A 17,663-nucleotide genomic window follows, 5' to 3' on the forward strand; every position below is an offset into this window, starting at 1 on the left:
GTGGACTCCTACTTATTATGTAGCAAAGGGTGATCCTCTTGTCTCCACCTGGATGTCACACTTCCACACCACAGAGGTGCCGCACAGACCTTGTGTACCCACATCTTCACAAAAACCTAGATGTTCTGGCTCCACCCCCTTTAAAGCTGCACTAAAAAGATATCTCCCCACAACTCTGGGACAGACATAGTGACAGTATTTCTGTTTTGAATAGGGCACAAGTTTCTTTATCCACAGCAATGTGATCTTTAGTCCTGAGTGTGTGTGTCTGGGGAAGGAGGACTTGGAGGCTTCATCTTCGAGCTACAAAAGAGGTTCTCTGTTGCTTTGTTTTAAAATGTACACTATGGACCAGTGCGTTTGAGAGGAATCCCCTATCCGGCCAACGTGTGTGCTCAGTCGCTCTGCCTTTGCTACAGCCTAGGTGTGTGATGGTGCTGGTGGCAGAGTGGGTCATGGTTCTCCGTCATGGTGGACAAGGATCCTGGTGCATCGTGTTCCCTAACAGTCCCCGTGGCCGGACATGGCGCAGCTTTTGAGCCCTGTCCCATGCTGTGGTTCAGAAACAGATTCTCCGCCATCTTTGTGTCACGGCCATTACTTAGTTACATCAGTAAGGATGATATTGGTACTGTGCTTGGCTCTAAAATAACACCTTCTGTTCTCCAGAGCTGGGTTTCTGAGAGGATGCTGGGATATGGAGCGTTGGACAGGACTGGGTTTCCCTGAACCCACTGTGCCTGTATTATTTTGATGTAGCACCAGCCAAGGGGGCATGTTTCCATCTGCCACAAGCCATAAGTCTGTTGATGACAGTCACCTGTCAAAGTGTGATTCCAGGTCTAGACAGCGGGTCTGGGGTGGTGTTTCAGCATCCTGAAAGTCTGAGTTCACATGTCCCTAACCAGCACACAACCTTGGGCTAGCCACTTCACCACGATGAAACTCTGGTTCCTCATGTGTAAAGCATGAGAGACCCAGATGATACCTTGCTCACTGGGTACCAGAACAATAGAGCACCGTGCTTTCTAACATCTCATCGCTCACCCCTTCCAACCCATTCGGTCAGGTACTGCTGCCTCTAGCTCTTCCCTACCTTCCAGTCTTTCACACACACACCCCACTTGGTGATTTGGCAAGTGTCATGTGACTCAACAGCTCTGGACTCCAGCAGGGCCTACCTTAGAGCATCCCTCATTGGCCCCCTGTGCCTATTTCTTGCTGCCCACAATCAAGAGGTGTCTGACCTGTGGAGCTTTGGAGAAGTAGCTGTGGACAGGACCAGGTGGTTCCATGAGCTGTGAAGGCCGATACACAGGTCACCTGTGATTCTCTATGGCACTGGTTCTCAACCTGTGGGCCGAGACCCTTCTGGTGTCACAAGTCAGAGATCTTATATATCAGATATTTACATTACAATTTATAACAGTAGCAAAATTACAGCTCTGAAATAGTAATGGAAACATTTTATGGTTGGAGGTCATCCCAACATGAGGAACTATATTAAAGGGTTGAAGCGTTGGGAAGGCTGAGCATCACTGCTCTAGAGAGTGAGATCTCCCACCATCTTGGCCCCTAAGCCAAGATCCAGAAACCCTTAATTTTCAGAAAAGATTCGTGAGAGCCCTTCCCGAGTTGGCCTGGTCACGACCAAGGTCACAATCTTGGGTTTCTTCTCATTTTGTTCCCATCACTGTCTGCCCTGTAGCACCTCCCACATCCTTGCAAATGTCCCCTGTCAGGGGCAGTGTCAGAAAGGTGAGAGCCCGATCTTCATGGGAAGATTGGCGTAGTCGTGCTAGAGGGTGGTGGCCCATCAAGTTCAAAGTCTTCCTGGGAGCCAGTGATGCTGGATTTGGAAACGGGCAGGCGGATGCTTCCTGAGACCTTCAGCACAAAGGCAGAATGTTTTCCCCTGATTGTTATCTGAGGAGGTCTTTCTGGAGTGCAAAGAGGATGACTTAGACTTAAAAGGAGGTCCTGGGAGCCCGAGGGGCTAGGGCTGCCTGTGTGTTCTTCTCAGCTGTTGTGAGTACTTCCCTCCCATCTTTCCCACACTCCACACCGGGTCTCTCCCCTCCCCCGGCCCAGAAGTCACTGCTCAGCAGACTGTTGGTTCCGTTTCGGAGGCAGAGAACACATTATGCCATTTGCTGGAGCTGTTCCGTTTGGGCTCCCTGTGATCTGCTCTATTTATTCTTGTTCCATTCAGAGTAAACTCCCAGGGGCATAGAGGAAGAGAGGCTGAGAGTCATGCTTGCCTGGGGTTAGGATTGAGCCTTGTTCTGGTACCTCAAGTGGGAAGATGATGGAAGTAGAGGCAGGCTTTGGTTGGATTGATCAGTCGAGGAGCACGCCTTCGTGTGTATGTGTGTGTGTGTGTGTGTGTGTGTGTGTGTGTGTGTGTGTGTATACATGTGCGTGTGTGTTGATCCATCTACCAACTCTGTCTTATTTTATGAGAGAGGATTTCGCACTGAACATAGAGTTCACTGATTCAGCTACTAGCTACTGTTTCACACTGGGCATACAGCTCACTGATTCAGCTACTGGCTGGCCAGCTACACCTAGGCACTCTCCCCTTCCATCTCCCCAGCACTGGGAATCACACACTGCTATACCTAGCTTTCTTATATGGGTGCCAGGGATTGAACTCAGATTCTCACGCCTGCACAGCAAGTAATCTACCAACTGATCCCAGCTCCCTCGTTCCTGGTTTTTATTTACAAAGAATGGAGCAAGCCTTGGCCGGCACGGAGGGAGTAATTCAGCTGTAACAGCGGGACAGGAGTCACTCTTCTGGGAGTAACAGCCACCACTGGTCTTCTCTGTCCTACAGACACAGTTTCTTGGGGTTTACTTTGTCTCGTCCCAAGAGTTCCTGGGCAATGCCTATGTCTTGGCTGTGCTTCTGTTCCTGGCCCTCCTGCTGCAAAGGACATTCCTGCAAGCCTCATACTACGTCGCCATTGAAACTGGGATTAACCTGAGAGGGGCGATCCAGGTACTGGGGTCTAATTCTTTTCACTGTCGAAGCAGGCCTGCTTTACACTCCCTGCAGATCAGAAGAGTTCTGCCGTGAGTTTATTTTTGGTGTTCTTCCCCATGTTTAGAACTAACTATTGGCTGTGTGGTGGAGAGTGGGAGGTATCTTGGGGCTTGGAAGCCATGATAGCTCTGGTTCTGCCTTGGACTAGGCTGACACAAGTTGTCAGCTGCTCAGCGGTTGGTTGCTCCCCACTCTTGAAACTGGCAGGCATCACCAGTCAATTGCAGGGTTCTCTCCTATGGAGTACACACGGTGGCCTCAGAATCCATCTCTAATTCTGGAGGCCTAGCAGATAGTCTATTTAGGTGCAGCAATGCAAACCTGTCAACATAATGGATCAGCAAGACATCTAAGGTCCATTTTGAGCTCTTAAATCTCAGGGCCCTGATGAGAGATTCATGACATATAGATCTAAGCTTTGTAGAATTGATTGGCAGGATGATGAAAGTCAGAAAGGACACAGAGCCCTGCGGAGGATGGCAAGCCCCTTGGGATGGAGGAGAGGCGTCCCACGCCCTAGTGCTTCCATGAGGACTTGAGCTTGGGGCTTGCATGGAGGACCCTGAGTGGGGACAGATCACGTGACCTAGGAGCTTGTCTGTGTTCACACCAATCCTGGAAGGTGCAGCAGTTATACTCTCATCTGAGACCCCGTGGCCCCGGATTGGCATTCACCTTGTGCCAAGAGGAGGGTGAGGCCTATTCTGCCATCCCTGTTGATTTTCACAAAGCTGTACGAAGTCCCGAACCTGCTCAGCCATCAAAACTATTCTACAGAAAGATTAGATGTTGGGCATTATTTCCCTATAGTGATTTTTTTTTTTTTAACAAAAAAAAATATTCTGTGGTGTCAGGAGCACGGGCTGGTCCTGTGCAAGTCATTCGGAGATGCTGGGAAGGAGCTGATGAGAAGAGGAAGGTTGGGCTTGAGCTGGGCCCACACCAGACTCAGCTCTGGCCCTTTTGATAGCCTGGATTAATGATGTAGATGTGCAAATGATGCTGTCCAGCTTCAGTGGGTTTCCATGGAGAAAACAGAATTTGCTCAAGTATATCAGCAGGTGGGAAAGGTGATTCTGCCCATGATAAACCGAGACCCTCACAGGTTCACAGGAGATGCAGAGCTAAGAAGAACCAAACCGTGAGTGAACTAGAATGTTGGCCCTCCAACGACAGGCGAGCTCGTGCCACCACAGCCAATTTTGTGGTTGGATAGTCTTGTCATCAGATCTGCTTCCTATGTGTGTGTCGTAAATCACACAGAAGACCAGTATTTTCCAATTATGCTAAAAGAGCCCCCAAATGGGTTTTTAATATATCAGCCTGTAGTTGTTGTTTTTTTTTTAATCAGACTGAATCTTTTACATTAACCAGAGAGATTAATTCATGTGCCACAAGAAGGAAATGACAGCATACATTATGGAAATGAAGTAGACCTAAAAGACCTCTTTCCTTTAAAAGATTTCCAGAAAGTTACCTACAGAAAATGTGCCCTCAGAGATGAAAACCTGTAAGTTACCAAGCAAAATTCCTAAATTATGCATGCGCACACATACACACACACACACCACCATCAAACGTATGTAAGTGTTGCTTTATTTAACAGGTTATTCATGCCTGTGAAAGTTGCTGGCTAGCCTCTAAGGCTTAATTTCACATAGCCAGAAAGTCCATAGAAAGTGCATAAATTTGTCCAAAAATATCACCATTATTTCTAGCGTTCCCCCTGCTGTATATAAACCTCAGAAAAGACACAGAAAACACCCACGCTCTCAGAAAACCTGACCCACAAACAAAAGCAAGCCAAGCTTAACACGACGACGGATTAAAGGCTTTGCAGCTGAAGTGCAGAGCAATTGTGTCCAAGAGCAGGCACCCTGTGGCCATTTAAGACAAGACAGAATTCTTCCTTGTTCCAGAGCACGTAGCTGAAAATACAATCTTTCTGGAAGATGCCAGCGACAGACACATAAAGCTTTCAGGTCCAAGCCCACAGGCAGCCATCACCCTCCATGTTGCCCTGTGGAGATTTTCAGGGTGGCTGCGTTTCTAGGGATGGTACGGGCAACTGACCCTCGTGATGGATCTCACTTCAGGTCTGCTGAAGGCTGACCCCTTGCTTTGTTCCAAGGCTCGGTGACTTGGCCCCAGGGTGGAGTTGACACATTAAAACAGCCTGCTCCTCGATTCCTCATTTTTATGTCTTTAATGTGCTCTGCCCTGGTCCCCAGTAAATCAAGAACACAAGTAGATGTGAAGACCCGCTTTTAAGATTTAGGAGCTAATTATGTCTTGTCCCTGAGGGAGAGGTCACACTTGCTGGGGAAGTAGCTTGTTGCTTCTGCCTTGGATTCCTGCCCTTTGGCTCATTATCCATGGTGTAGATCATTTCGACGTTAGAATGACGGAGCCCCTTACAGAGCTGCTCTAGGGCTCTGTAGGGGTGTCAGAGAAACCTACATGTGGCCCTTTCCAGATGTGGGTCGGTGATAGAGATGGCAAGGATGACAGGTGTGAAGCTCTCTGCTCTCGCTCCTAGACCAAGATTTACAACAAGATCATGCACTTGTCTACTTCTAACCTGTCAATGGGGGAGATGACGGCTGGGCAGATCTGCAACCTGGTGGCCATCGACACAAACCAGCTCATGTGGTTTTTCTTCTTATGCCCAAACCTCTGGGCTATGCCAGTACAGGTATCAGATTTGTGCTGGGGGCACCTCCTGTCAGGGGAGGGCATTGGGGGAGGCAGTAGGAAACAAAACCAGAAGCTACCTATGTCCATTGTGTTGTTGTGTTGTGTTCTGTTGTGTGTCTTTCATTCTCTGGGGTCTATCCATGCAGTGTCCTCAGTGTCTCAAGCATTGCAGGCCATCTGTCCATCTCTCAGTGATCAGAGAAGGTACCATCATTAAGACATTGGAAAGTGTAGCCAACTTTAAATGACTGGAAGGATAGTCATACAAAGAACAAGTTTATAAAAACTAAAAGCTGTACTGTAGGGATTTGGGGTATAGCACAGCTGGTAGTGTTACTGCCTAGTGTGTATGATACCTGGATTCATCACCAGAACCACATAAACCAGGGATGGTTGTGGAGGCAGGAGGATTGGGACTTCAAGCTCATCCGCAGCTATGGAGTGAGTTCAATGCCACTCTGTTGAAGTTATTTGAAACAGGGTCATGTTCTTTTGCCCAGGCTAGCCCCCAGGTCCTGAGTTCATGCCATTTCTTGACTCAGCCTCCTGAGTGGCTAAAACTGTTAGTGCACAGCACCAAACCCAACTGATATTCATTTTTAATACATCAGAGACTGTGCCTTCATGCTTACTAAATAGACCAGCACACAAAAATTACTAGTGTGAATTCCTACTAAGAAGTGAGAGATGGGATGTAGCTCAGGTTGGCATGCGTGAACCCTAGGTTAGTTCCTAGCCACCCAACCCCAACCCTACCTCACACACAAAACACACAAATCTTAGCCTCATGGCAAGGAAACCCTACCTAGTTGGGGTCCTGGGTCCAACCTGGTGACCCAGTGCACATATGATAGTGAAATTCAAATTCACTCTTCCTAGTTTGCAATCTTTTTTCAAATCACACACATTTTTTAAAGTAGCATTTTGGTGGGCTGTACTAGTGTATACTTGAGCTCCCATAACTTGTGACGCTAAGGCAGGAGGATTGCCTCAAGTTTCAGAACAGCTGAACTGAAGAGTGAGACCCTGGAGTTGGTGAAAGTCCACCTGAAGACCCCTTCAAATGATCCTAGGTACCCTGGAAGGTTTCTTAGAGTCTAGTGGAACCACAGTGGCTGAAGGACACCCTGGCTGCCTCCGTGGGAGCACAGCTCATGTAAGAAGAAGGGTTGTGCCTGGCAGGACTCCCAGGAAGGTATTGGTAGAGCAATCAAGTAGGAGATTTATCTCTTAACATGGTCCTCTGCCCACTGTGCCAGCTTTTAATGCCAGTTAAACAGGGGGAGGAGCGTGGCGATGGGGTCATTCCACAGCCTCTGTTACCTGCTAACGAGGGAGGCTTTCGTTGGTTAACAGAAAGTGCAGAGCCCCGCCTTCTCTATCCTTGAACTGAGGCAGGGAGCCTTGTGCCAGATTGGCTGGCAGAGATGCAGGACCAAACCCTGCAGACTTTCTTTTCTCTCTTCTTTCAACTAAGGAGGTCAGGACGTCCATTCTTCCAGAGAAGCCATGCCGTTAAAGGTGCTTGTCTTTGACAACAGCTTGGAAAAGTGTCATCCAAGAGCTTTGGGGACTAGTAGGAGAGATTTACATTGCTCATGAATAATCATAAGTGGGCCATCATTTACATAAAGCTAGAAACAGAATGAATTCTCGTTTCAAAGAAAGCCTGCCAGGCTCAATAAGAATTGAAAGACACCAGACTCAGGTATGGTGGTATACACCATAATCCCAGCGCTTGTGGGACTGAGCAGGGCACTCTCAAGTTCCAGTTAAACCTGGACTATGCCATAAGACTCTGTTTCAAAACAACGGAAACTAGACCTGTAGTCCCAGCTACTTGGGAGACTAAACCAAGAGGATTACAGTTGAAGGCTAGCCTGAGTTAAAGCGTGACTCAGCACTGGATGCATACACAGATAACTTAGTGAGACCTTATCTCAAAAAAAAAAATGTTTTTTAATGGGCCAAGTGGAAGGATACAGAAGAGCACACCTGGATGATGTAGGTCAGTGATAGAGCATTGGGCTAGCATCTGTGAGGCCCTGAGTTCAATCCCCCTAGCACAAAAGGAGATGGTGGTAGGCAAGGATACAGTTCACTTGATAGGGTGCTTGCCTAGCATACTGTAGTCTAGTGTTGCAGATGGAGGCAGGAGGATCAGAACTTCAAGACTGTCTTCAGCTACACAGCCAGTTCAAGGCCAGTCTGGGATATATGAGACTCTGGATGGATGGATGGATGGATGGATGGATGGATGGATGGATGGATGGGTGGGTAGATGGGTGAGTAGATGGGTGGGTGGGTGGATTGGTGAGTAGGTAGAGCAAGCTACCAGGCCATGAATGCATAGCACCTTCTCTGTGCCTGTGCAGTTCTTCCTGGCACAGGTGCTGCAGTTTTGCCCCTTCGTTCTTGGGTAGCTTATTTCCAATGAGATGTCAGTCTCAGACAATGAGAAATACAGTAAGTGGTGCAGTCTCAGACCCTCCTTGGAAAAGGAGACCCAGAGTGGAAGTCAGTCCTTGAGCAAGCTTTGGTAAATACCCTTGGTTCCAGCCCAGAGCCTCAGTGGCATGTGTGCCCACACCCTGCTCTCCCACACCTGCTCCTGTGCCCTACCCCATCCTCAAGGCATTGTGAGGAGCTGATAGTAGGGTGCTGCTGGTGCCCTCTGGCAAGGCAGCCCTGGAGCAGAGAGCTCATCCCCCTGTCACATTCTCTAGATCATTGTGGGCGTGATCCTCCTCTACTACATCCTTGGGGTCAGCGCCTTGATTGGAGCAGCTGTCATCATTCTGCTGGCTCCTGTACAGTACTTTGTGGCCACCAAGCTCTCCCAGGCACAGCGGAGCACCCTGGTGAGTACACTAGGATATTCATGTTCTGCCTCTGCTGTTCTCCATATCTACTTCCTTGGTCCTCACCTTAGTAGCCGCCTCCCATACTCATAATCCTCCGTACACTCACAGTTATCCCTACACTAACAGTCCTCCCTCCCCACACATACAGTCCTCCCCATACTCACAGCCCTCCCCACACATACAGTCCTCCCTCCCCATACATACAGTCCTCCCCACACTCACAGCCCTCCCCACACTCACAGTCCTTCCTCCCCACACATACAGTTCTCCCCACACTCACAGCCCTCCCCACACTCACAGTCCTCCCTCCCCACACTCACAGTCCTCCCTCCCCACACTCACAGTCCTCCCTCCCCACACTCACAGTCCTCCCTCCCTACACATACAGTCCTCCCCACACTCACAGTCCTCCCTCCCCACACTCACAATCCTCCCTCCCCACACATACAGTCCTCCCTCCCCACACTCACAGTCCTCCTTCCCCATACTCACAGTCCTCCCCACACTCACAGTCCAGGCCTCAGTTTCTATGAAATGAACTTAACAGTCTGGCCATAAACATGCTTGTGGTGACAGGAACTGGGCAGATGGTGAGGACATGGATTTGGTACCCTCTCCTCAGCCGAGCTAGGGGCCACAAGCATCTCCCCTCTACCTCTGAGTCCACTACTAGCACCACTCCTGCCCCTAGGAATATTCCAATGAGAGGCTGAAGCAGACCAACGAGATGCTCCGGGGCATCAAACTGCTCAAACTATACGCGTGGGAGAACATCTTCTGCTCGAGGGTGGAGATGACACGCAGGAAGGAAATGACGAGCCTCAGGGCCTTCGCCGTCTACACCTCCATCTCCAGTGAGTGCACCTGCCTGCAAGCCTAGGCATCTGACATGGGTGAGGGGCAGGTTACAGAACACAGAGGCCCCTTGACTGTGCTGGCAGACTCCCAGAGATCAGTGTTATTAATAATATATATAACCTTTCACTGTTTGTAAGTATGTGTGGGTATGTGCACATGAGTGCAGGTGCCTTGGAAGGAAAGAAGGAAGGAAGGAGCAATCCAGTTCAATGTATAGGTTAATCAAATTAATATAGCTGAAGAGAGAATCTGTGATTTAGAGGCCATATTTTGAAAATTATATAGGATTTAGCAAGAAAGGTCAATAGAAGATGTTTCCTGTAATGTGGGCACCTCTTTTATACATGGGCACTGAGGCTCATGGGGGCCATTGTGGCTCAGAGTAGACCCTATGGAGTCTCCACATGTTATTTCCAGAATGCTGGGGAGCTACATGTAGTGAAAGGGTTGGGACCGTGGTGCATCATGAGGCTGTGTTCTCTGTGGAGACAGTCTTGAACAGGCTGTAACAGGAGTAGGAGATGGCGAGGAACTCCGAGATGGTCAGTACTGACCACTGCCTTCACAGGAAATGGCTTCGTTTTCTTTGGGGGTGGGGTTTTGATCAGGGTCTTTACTCTTTAGTACAGTCTGACCTAGAACTCACTGTATAGCCCAGGCTGGCCTTTAACTCACAGAACCCTCCTGCATCAGCCTCCTGAATGCTGGGATTGCAGGCTTGAACCATCACACCCTGGTAACAGTGTTTCTTGTCAGGGTGTTCTGGGGTAGCGAGTTGGGGGCTGTAATGGAGGACATGATGGGAATGTCTCATAGATAGACTCTTTATAGGGCTATGGAAAGTAGAACTGTTAGCCCAGGTCATCTATGTGTTCTGGCATCTGTGCTACTTAGAGGGAGGTTCTGATGGGTCCAGGTGGCCACCACCATCACAAGGAAAGCTTGGCCCTGAGCACCAGGGATAGTCACAGCTCCCCACACCCCCACCAAGTCTAGCTATATTATGGTATCTGATACCTCAGACAGAGCCTGGTCCAGTCAGCAGTGGCTAGGTCATCTACCATAAATGGCATATGTGTGTTCACATAGGAAGGCTTAAGGACTCAGTTGTCTCAGAATAGAGCCATGGGCACAGCCAAGTTCCTGGTCTTCCATTCATCCTCCATGAGACGGGGTCATTAGAGCAGACATCTAGAGGAGCCAGTGTCCCATTCCCAGGCCCGCTTCTGCCTTGTTCTCATCAGCTCTGCCTGCCTCCCCAGCCTCAGGCTGGCGTGTTACCATAGCTCTACCCTGAGTGATAAAGAAACTGATACCAAGGAACAAGAGTGGTGGAGGGAGCGTCTTCCCATAGCTAGGAGACACCCTCTCCCACCAGTGCCCAGATAGTAACACAGATTCCCCATGGCTGACATAGAGAGGAGGAATAGAAACAGCAAGGAACTCATGGTCTGGGTTCCCAACATTCTAGGCACAGTGGATATCAAGGTAAAGACAGCCGCAGTACGTGCAGTTGAAGGCAGGTGGCAGCTACTGTTTCTGGGAAGTTATATTTACTTCCAAGGGCAACCTGTTTTGTGAGTGTGCAGCAGCCCGGTCCCCAGGCTAGTGCCCGGCCCTCTGAAGCCCAGCTGACAGATGACACTTATTCCCTCAGGGTCTTGGGAGATCAGCCTAGGCTTTGGGACCCGGGATCAGTAGGGTTTGAGAAAAGACTCAGAAGAGAAAGGGCCTCTGGAGCTAAGCAGGAGCTGCCCAGAGCCCTGGACCTATCCACAGGCCTAAAGGGACAAGCAGGGCACCACAGGCTGGTCCCTGGAAGGGGAGTGGGGAGGCAAGAGTGTTATTATCCTAATTGTCCTTATGTATGGAGTGCTACATGATAATTCATGCGTGCATGCACAATGTGATGATTAAATCAGAGCAGCTAGCGTTTCCATCCCTTTAAGCATTTTGCGTGTAAATTTTGATTGACATAAAATAATCATACATATTTATGAGATACTGTTGAGGTTTCAATATGTGTTCAGGATGTACAAACCTCAAACCAGGTCACTAGTGTACCCACCTCCTTACCGTTGCCCCTGTTAACCTCTTTGGAGATAGTCTTTAGTCGTTCAGAAAATATATAAGAAGTCATTGTGAACTATAGTCCCCGAACTGTGCACAAGAATGCTAGAAAAGTAAGCCAGACACAAAAGACAGCTCGGGAGAGTTCTCTCTCATGCAGGAACTTCAAAAAGCCAGCCATGAGGCTGGGGAGGTTGAGTGTTAGTGAAGGACTCGCTGCAAGAACGTGAGGGCCTGAGTTTGAGTCCCAGCATCACATGTAAGTCAGCAAGTGGGGCCTGTTCTTGTGAGCCCAGTGCTGGGGAGACATTAAAGAGGTGGTTCCCTGAAGTGGGCTGGCCAGCCAGCCAGGCTTAGTCAGCAAGCCCAGGTTCCATGGAGAGGCCTGTCTCAACAAAAAGTAAACAGTGGCCGGGCAGTGGTGGCTCACGCCTTTAATGCCAGCACCTGGGAGGCAGAGGCAGGCAGATTTCTGAGTTCAAGGCCAGCTTGGTCTACAAAGTAAGTTCCAGGACAGCCAGGGCTGTACAGAGAAACCCTGTCTCGAAAAAACAAACAAACAAAAAAAGTAAACAGTGGATGCCTCTCAAGGAGCGACACCACACACACACACACACACACACACCTGCTCTCAATATAGAACAATGACTGGGAACAGTGGAGATAGGAGAGCGGTGGGATAACCCAATGCATATAAAAGCACAGTGCAGTGCAGCTCTCCTGTCCCTCAGCAGAATGCAGAAAGCCCAGCATTGTTTGTGTGGCATATTTGCCTTTGCTTAGGGTGTCTCTTCCGAGAGGAAGTGGTCGGGTGGAGGCGTCTCCTAGCTGCAGATGCGTGCTTTCTGCTTCAAGTGGGTTCTCGCTGTCCCCTTCCTGGGCTCCCGGGCTTCTGTTTCCAGGGATCAAGGTACAGGTCATTAGGCTGAGCTAATGGGAATCTCATGTTCTCACCCGTGGCGCCAGCCATGGAGCCCAGGCAACGTGAAAGAGCCCTGCTGTTTTCTCTCCAGATGGGGCCCATCCTGGGGGTGCTGGATGGGTTTCCAGGCTGGTTGAATACATACCCTGCAGGTAGGCTGTATGGCCGACAGGATTCCTTCTGACATCTTATGAATGTTTCACTGACAGGGTCACCAAGCCTGGCAGCTAAAAGGCACGGGAACTCCACATTCCACCATTTGCAGAGGAGTGAGAGTTGCCAGCCAAAATGCCACCAGTCCCTCTTCAGGCCCATGGCAGAGCACTCTCTGTACTGAGCTTTACCAAAGCCTGAGCATGAGGCAGGGGTGGGCATAGTCCGCACGGTCTCAGGGGACATTGGCTATGAAGATCAGCAGTGGCAGTGTACATGTTAGAGCCACAAGATCAGTCCCAGGTTTCCCTGTCTTCTGCGTTTCGCTTGGCCCTGTGACTTCATTTCTTTTGAATGCTTATTGACTGTCTCAGTTACCAACTGTCTCCAATGTGTCAGGCCCTGTGTTTGTCACTGAGTGAGAAGACACAGTGGTCCTAGCCCGATGTTGTTTATAATTTATAGGAAAGGTGTCCATGAAAGAGTGCAGTGATTGGCAAGGACAGAAGGAGGCACTCTGGATGCCCATAAAAGTTATGAGTTGTACCCAACCTGGCCGTAGAGATGGTGGGTGTCAGAGTGCCTTCTGGAGGTGACACCCATGGTGGTTTCCCAAGGATAACCGTGAGTTCCCCAGGTGAGGAAGAAACACCCAGGCAAAAAGGCCTCCAGGTAGCCAAAACAGTGGTGGATTCCATCTCAACTATCCTTCCTTCAGTGGGAGACCAACTCTAGAAAACTCTGTGTCATGTGTCAGGCCGCTGGGTTTACTTCCGGAGCAGGAAGCCCCGGAAGGAGCTTAGGTAGACTAAAGATATGGTTGCCATCTCTGCCAATATTCTGTGCCTTTCTGGGGTCCAGACAGGCAATGTGACAGTCTCAGGTTGTGTCTTGAAAATCAAAAGGCCAGAGAATCAACTCAGCCATGTGTAAGGACTGGGAACAGTGTCCACAGGTCACAGTATAGTGGCTTGCCACACTCCGCACACTGCCTGTCTGACCATCCTGTACTGTAGGGAAGCCTAAGACTTTTGGTTTGTCTTTGTTTATATCTTTGTCTTTTTGAGACCGTTTCTCACAACTGGCCTAGAACTTGCAATGTAGCCGAGGATGGTCTTGAACTCTGATCCTCCTGCTTCCACCTTCAGAGTGCTCGCATTCTAGGTGTGCACCCCACAGCCAGCTCCTGGGCCCCTCCTTTTCCCAGCTCTTCTCCTTCATTACCCGTTCTTCCTTGTGCCGATCAGGGCAGCCACTGAGGGTCACTTATGTGTACCCTGACCTAGTTTGGCAGGGAGGTTGGCTGAAGAGCAAGGAGAGTCCTTAGCCCTGGAGCAGAAGTCAGTCCTGCTGGGAGCCTCCTGATGCGCTTCTGTAGCCTCCAGCAACTGGGTACCAGGCCCCTGCTTTCCTCTCCACTCTGCTTCCTTTGCTGACAGTCAGATGGGATGGAAAATAGCCCCACGCACTGCACTGCAAAACACATTTCCCTTCCTGCCAGCACAGCTTGCCGCTAGCACCAGGCTGAGTGTCTGCCCTCTGGCCTCCCTCCACAAGAGGCAAAGCTGGAGTTAACCAGTGCACAAATGGCCGCTGTGCCTCCCCGGCACATGACTCCTGAAATATTGATGGTAACTTAGGAAATGAAAAGCTGCTGGTATTACGGTGTCAGGCTGGTGCCCGCAAGGCCAAACTGCGTTCCTTGGACAAAGCCGGGGGAGCCCAGGCAAGGCTCTGTTCTGGCTTGGGTAGGTTTGTCTTCTTTGCAGCGAGAGCGAGGGGGGAAGGCTAACACGTTTGCCTGGGCACCAAGACTGCAGTAGGGGAAGGTGCTGAAGAATAATTGTTGAGTGGAGTGAGTAGCTCCTAATGGGCCTTTCCAGTATCCTTAGCCCTGTATCATTGCAGACAGGCCTCGCTTTTAGAGTGGCTTTTAAGGCCTGGACACACGAGATTGATCGTACCCTAACACGCTAGGTGTGGTGACGTACACCTGCAATCCTTTTACTCGGGATGTAGAGATAGAAAGTCCAGGAGTTTGAAGTTATCTTTAGTTACACAATAAACTCAAAGTCAACCTGAAATACATAAGACCCTGTCTCAGTCAAAAACCACACACACACACACACACACACACACACACACACACATGTGCACACACACGCTCACGCACACGCACGCACACACACACACATTTACTTACACATGCTCAAACACAGACTCATTCACACAGACACAAACACATAGACATTCACACATACACACATTCGCACACATACATAAATATATGCACCCACAGATATACACATACACTCAAACTCACAGTCAAACACATAGTGTTCTAATTTGCTTTCTGCTACTTTAATAAATTCCATGACCAAAGGCAAAGTCAGGGGGAAAAAAAGATATATTGTGCCTACACTTCCAGGTCACATTTCATCATAGCAAAAGGCAGGGCAGGAACTCCAGCACGAGCTGCAAGCAGGAACCATGGAGAAAAGCAGCCCTGCTTCCCAGCTTGCTGTCTGCTCATGCTTGGCTAGGCACATCTGCCTATGGATGGTGCCGCCCACAGTGGGCTGGGCCCTCTCCTACCAAACATCATGGAGGCAGTCTCACAGATAAGGCCACAGCCCTTCAGGTCAGTAGTTCTTCAAGGGAGACTCTGGCTTCCGGAATAAGTTTGTGTCAAGTGGACAATAAAAGCGAACCAGGACATGTAATGTCACTCAGCCCACAGTTCACGCTTCTCACACCAAAACTTTGAATGCTGTCGTGCTCTGTGTTTGGCTTTCGTTCTTTTGCTTCTTAACTGATCAAAGGGAATCACCCACTCTGCACCAGAGTTAGAGTGAAATCTGTTCTTCGTTGTATTTCCCACCTCTTCTTCCATTGGAGAACCCTGCGGAGCTGTGTATGGCACAGGAAAACGGGATCTCGGGTCTTCACCCCACAGCAGTTGCCTGTCCACTTGCATATGCTCCTCCCCCTAGTTGTCTGCCATACTGAGGACAGAGTCCCAGACCCAGACCCCTAGTCTGCACCACTGACACCCCCCAAGGTGGCCACATCCCTCCCAGGGTGATGGGGTGATCTTCTGAGAAGGGTTTGAAATACAGCGACTGGTGATGCCCCTGCCCCAGCTCCCACGCCACAGGGGACTCGGCACCTCCTGTAGTGGTCATCCTTCCAGGCGAGGGAGAGGAAACTGGAAAAATCACATTCTCAGTCCTCTCCTGCAACAACCAGCACAGCCCAGCACAGCCCAGCACAGCCCAGCACAGCACAGCACAGCACAGCACAGCACAGCACAGCACAGCACAGCACAGCACAGCACAGCACAGCACAGCACAGCACAGCCCAGCACAGCACAGCACAGCACAGCACAGCCCAGCCCAGCACAGCACAGCTCAGCTCAGCACAGCCCAGCACAGCACAGCACAGCACAGCACAGCACAGCACAGCACAGCACAGAAAGGAACTCTGTCACACGCAGGCTCCACACTGCTGTATCAGCTCCAAAATGTTCATTTTTAATTTATTTATAGCTTGTCTCATTCCTCAAAGGAGTCCAGGCATCTCTAAAAATAAAGGCAATAAAACAGAAAAATATACATATTTTAAAAATCATGACCAGGGGAAACATACATTAGAATGCGATATCAATTATCACACACTTTCTGCCTGCCAAGTGTCCCCCAGAGGTGCTTACCATCACTTTCTAAGGTGCCCACCCTCATTGGAAGTTCCCAGCCTACCTCATTCTGGGTGGCTTGCTGCTACAGCTGAGCTGTGATTTACGGTGATGGTCCTGAGGCTGCACCGTCTCCCTGATGTGTTAGCCTTCCATTCTCTTGAGTGCTTATTCGGGATGAACGCCCAGGATGTGGGATACAGGGTCAGAAGGTCGGAACTATTCTCACTCTGGATATGCAGCTCTAGATTGCTTTTTCTGTGAGTTGTATCAATCCCTGCTCTAAATTGCAGCCCCTGCTGCTGAGAGAATGGAGGGATCTTGGATGGGGGTAGGGCTGGAAGGGCGAGGCATGAATGTTCCCGCCACCAAGCCCTTCACGTTAGTCTTATCTTGATGGACTATAAGCTGGCAGAAGAGAAGCCTGCGTCCTGAGTGTGCCTTGGGATAACTGGCTCTGACAGCCAGAGTGGTGCTACTTTGGGTGGCTAATGGGGCTGACAGGTGAGGGTGCAAACCTGACAGCTATGTGTTTTCCCCAGACAGTCGAAGCTATGCTATGTCCTATCCCAGACCCTCAGTACCATGGGTGTAACTGGTAATGTTTCATAACTGGAAATAATCCATAATTTAGCAGTGTGGTGCTATCATATGGGTACATTGTCAGGAAGGGAAGTTGAAACATGGCCGTAGTTAATACTAGTATTGATTAAATGCCTACGAGTCTCACAGAAGACTACCACTGCCCGGAGGGGTTCAGCCATAATAGCAGGGCATTGCCATCTCTCTTTTTAGATTAGAAATTCAACTCAGGAGGCAAAGGCACGTGAACCTCAGTGAGTTCAAGGCCAGCCTGATCTACAGAGCTACTGTGAGAACAGCCAGAGCTACGCACAGAAACCCTGTCTTGAAAAACCAAACAAACATTAGAAATGGCCCCAGAAACGATAGAAATGCCTTTCCTGCCGGCTTGATAGCTCTGCCCAGGAACTTGTTTTCTGTCTTCCCATCAGTGGCTGGGAGAACAAGACTTATCTCCATCTTCTGAGGGGAAGCCCTTGAGTGCAAGGATCACACGTGCCCTTCCACCAGGTTGGGATTCTCTGAAGCAGCTCCCGGCATCTCTGTGAGATCTAGCTGCCGCAGGCTTCTTACAGTAAAGGCACAGCCAGGCAGCGTCTAAACTTCAACGTTTCAAAGACTTGGCTGTTTAGCAGACAGGACCGTATCCAGTAGCTAAGCTTTGGGGCTTGGCTACGGCTCCCTGCCTCCTGGTCTTTGGGCTTTAATACGGGTAACTGAAGAACCAGCTTCCCATCTCCCCTCCCCAGGCTTGCCTGAAGGAATGAGAGAAGG

At 49.7% G+C, this 17,663-nt stretch overlaps 1 protein-coding gene across 2 annotated transcripts in view; it reads left to right on the forward strand.

Moving 5' to 3' along the window:
* The window catches only part of Abcc8 (ATP binding cassette subfamily C member 8), a 74,963-nt gene that overhangs the window by 20,024 nt on the left and 37,276 nt on the right, over positions 1-17,663 (forward strand). For both annotated transcript variants that reach the window (XM_021166984.2, XM_021166986.3), the window contains exons 7-10: positions 2,840-3,004; positions 5,589-5,744; positions 8,473-8,607; positions 9,302-9,464. In XM_021166984.2, the coding sequence (XP_021022643.1) occupies positions 2,840-3,004; positions 5,589-5,744; positions 8,473-8,607; positions 9,302-9,464 (619 nt within the window). The remainder of the gene's footprint in view (positions 1-2,839; positions 3,005-5,588; positions 5,745-8,472; positions 8,608-9,301; positions 9,465-17,663) is intronic.

Source organism: Mus caroli, unplaced genomic scaffold (assembly GCF_978045245.1).
Source record: "Mus caroli unplaced genomic scaffold, Mus_caroli_1 scaffold_8, whole genome shotgun sequence".
NCBI classification, from domain to species: Eukaryota; Metazoa; Chordata; class Mammalia; order Rodentia; family Muridae; genus Mus; species Mus caroli.